Source organism: Embiotoca jacksoni, unplaced genomic scaffold, assembly GCF_022577435.1.
Source record: "Embiotoca jacksoni isolate LCO1_2020_lvr unplaced genomic scaffold, fEmbJac1.0.p SCAF_211, whole genome shotgun sequence".
NCBI lineage: Eukaryota > Metazoa > Chordata > Actinopteri > Embiotocidae > Embiotoca > Embiotoca jacksoni.
In genome coordinates, this window is record NW_027185354.1 from 30,001 (window position 1) to 33,551 (window position 3,551).

Here is a 3,551-nt window from a genome sequence, read left to right on the forward strand (position 1 = left end):
AAAGGGTTTCTATGGCCGGGAGGGGGTGGAGCATGAGATCAGGAAGCACTTTGATGTGATTGGCTGTCAGGTCCAGGATCTAAGGGGTTGGACAGTCAGACAGAAGGCAGCCAATGAGGAGCGAAGACTTCCTTCGAATCATTTCTGAAAATGTTGCGCGATGTTCTGCCTCCTGAAAAGGAACCCTCAACAATCCTCCGTGTTCCCGTTACGTCGGGATCCTGAGCTTCACTATGTGGTGATGTCAGAGCTTTAGTGACGACACACTGACCTCCAGCTGGCCGAGTCCGGAGAAGCTGCGGTCGCTCAGGGAGTCGATGACGTTGTGGTCCAGGTAGAGTTCAGTCAGAGCGGGACAGGCGGAGAAGGAGCCTCCGGAGAGGGACGTCAGACGGTTGGACCCCAGCCGGAGGACGCTGAGGCTGGGCAGCATCGGAGCGGCGCTGGGAGTCACATCTGGAACCTGGACCAGCAAACATTCATCACTGATATCAGCTGCCTTTCATTTAACTGTGAAACATCTGCGCAGACAGACCGACACCTTGTTGCCTGTGAGGTCGATCTCGTGGATCTGGGTGAAGATCTGGAAGGAGGACCAGGACAGGCTGGAGAACAGGTTGTTGGGAAACAACAGAACCTAAAGACAGAAGGACAACATGAAGAGCTGTCGTGGTTTCCTGTCAAACTGTCGTCTCATCGCTCTTAAACAGGAAGCTTGTGTGTCCGCTGTGTTCTCAGCTGTCAGTCAAACGCTTCGTCCAGTCAGAGGCGTAAATCTTCCTGTTGCACATGAACGCAGCACCGATCGACATCATCACTGAGTTCCACACCATGGAAACCTGAAACTGGAGCAGAGAAACAGAAGATTCTCTGTCCCCCAAAATCTGCTGTTTGTCTGCTCCAGTTTCAGGTTTCCATGGTGACGTCACAACGTTCAGGTACCAGCGGTCACGTTAACGTGAGGAACTCTGAACACTTCCTGATGGAGGTCGCTGCTTCCTGCTGCTCCGGGTGCAGCACCGTGCTGCGTTCAGGAACACTGTGAACTTGTTGATCCACTCTCGTATTTGCTGTCTTCAGTTTAAACTCTGCACGTCTCAGATAACTTTTACTCTGAGTTTACTTCTATCATATAAATGTACAAATAAGGAGAAGATTTATTTCCTCCTGTAACTGAGTGATTAAATCATTACAAGACGAAGCTTTAAAAGCTGGTTCATTCTCAGTGATTTTAACTGAGTGCTGATGTTTCTTTCTTTCTTTCTTAAACATTTCAAATATAATATTGTTTGAGATTCATGATAGATTTGTTTTCAGCCATAAATATATAATATTCCTTCTGACGACATAACAGTTGCTTCCATACTTCTTTACCTTTGTCGTATGTTCGAACCCCGCCGGGATGTCGCTGAAGCCAGCGGCCGTGCAGTTCTCTCTGGGCCGGTGGTCCTTGTCCCTGTCGCTGCGGCAACCAGCTACTGCTGCAACCATGGCGACGTGGGTCAGGAGGAAGAGGAGGAGGAGGAAGAGCTGCATGGTGAAAGAGACCCTCACAGACTGACGGTCTGAGGAGAACCGAAGAAAGTGAAGGAGACGCAAGTGTGTGTGTGTGTGGTTTGATTGACAGCTGTTGAAGCAGGAAGTGTGATAGGACTGTTGAGTTCAGCTGGCCGTCTGGTGATATCCACGTCTCTTCATATTTTCTCGTCCTCGGAGCAGCAGCGTCCCCTCTTCGTATGTTAAACCAACACTTCACACACACCAATGAACTAATAATCCACGAATCAATATCAACAACAAACACATGTTCACAACACATTTGTTATTGTATTCTTTGGTAATTGTGATTACTGTATTAATAATATCAATTACTGGACCCTTATGTTACCTCAATATTAATATTAACGTATAAAATATCTTTATAAATGAATGAATGAAATATTTTGTGCTCCATATTTGTGGAACTGTATGACGAGGACAGTCGAGAGCTGATCAATGTTCTTGTTGACACTTTATTGCCATCATGTTGTTTGCAGGTAGAGCCTGAGATTGGTTCCTGATACAACAACAAAAACAAAAACAACCCAACAGAAGATCTGAACATCTCAGCCAATAGGAGGAGGGCTAAACCATGATGTCATCACATCCATGTCCAGTCATGCCATGATGTCACAGATTCTGATGCTGGGATTGGGGAGATACAGGGAGTGGGAGGGGCCAGTACGTGTTCTGGAGTTCCCTCTCTTCCACAGGCTCCTCCTCCTCTTCCTCCTCCTCCTCCTCCTCAACAACAACAACAAAACTGAGGAGACGATTAGAAGAAAAACAACAAAATCAGATTTATAAAGAAAAACAAACTGTCAAATATGATTCTAAATTAACCCAGAAACAAACAAACAAACACTATCACTCACACACACACACACACACACACACACACACACACACACACACACACACAAACTCTCTCACACACACACACACACACAAACTCACACACACACACACACACACACACAAACTCACACAAACTCACACACACTCACACACACACACACACACACACACACACACACACACACACACAAACTCACACACACTCACACACACACACACACACACACAAACTCACACACACTCACACAAACTCACACACACACACACACACACACACACACACACAAACTCACACACACACACACACACACACACACACACACACACACACACACACACACACAAACTCACACACACTCACACACACACACACACACACACAAACTCACACACACTCACACACACACACACACACACACACACAAACACACACACTCACACACACTCACACACACACACAAACTCACACAAACTCACACACACTCACACACACACACACACACACACACACACACACACAAACACACACTCACACACACACACACACACACACAAACTCACACACACTCACACACACACACACACACACACACACACTCACACACACACACACACACAAACTCACACACACACACACACACACACACACACACACACACAAACTCTCTCACACACACACACACACACAAACTCACACACACTCACACACACACACACACACACACACACACACACACACACACACACACACAGGCGGTTGCATGAGGAAGCAGACGCTCCCTTCAGCAGCATCCAAAAGAATTAATGACAACAACTGGTATAACCTCATAATATTTATATTAATAATAGTGATGACGACATGATGACATCACAGAGTAAAGGTCAAACATGTTGGCGGGGTTAAAATATTCAGGACATGAAGCCAATGAAAACACAAATAAAAACAAACAGCCAATCAGAGGCCGCACAGGAAATTAAAAAAATAAAAACCATAAAGAAAGAGGAAACTCTGTTTCCCATCAAGCCCGGCGGTGGCAGATTTCAAGATTGTCCTGTGATTGGTCGATTCCAGAGACAGCAGAGCTGAGCGACGTCATGCTTCTCGGGCCAATCACAATCACTCTTCACGTTTTTGTCATCATCGCCGTCGTGGC

At 46.3% G+C, this 3,551-nt stretch overlaps 1 protein-coding gene across 1 annotated transcript in view; it reads right to left on the minus strand.

The window, feature by feature from the left end:
• Positions 1 to 3,545, minus strand: part of LOC138202756 (platelet glycoprotein Ib alpha chain-like) — a 5,335-nt gene extending 1,790 nt beyond the window's left edge. The window contains exons 1-4 of the mRNA XM_069156995.1: positions 1,375 to 3,545; positions 542 to 637; positions 272 to 463; positions 1 to 79 (exon numbers count right to left, since the gene is read on the minus strand). The exon at positions 1 to 79 is cut by the window's left edge and continues 17 nt beyond it. Of these exons, the coding sequence (XP_069013096.1) occupies positions 1 to 79; positions 272 to 463; positions 542 to 637; positions 1,375 to 1,536 (529 nt within the window). The 5' untranslated portion in view covers positions 1,537 to 3,545. The remainder of the gene's footprint in view (positions 80 to 271; positions 464 to 541; positions 638 to 1,374) is intronic.
• Between the last annotated feature and the right edge of the window lie 6 nt (positions 3,546 to 3,551).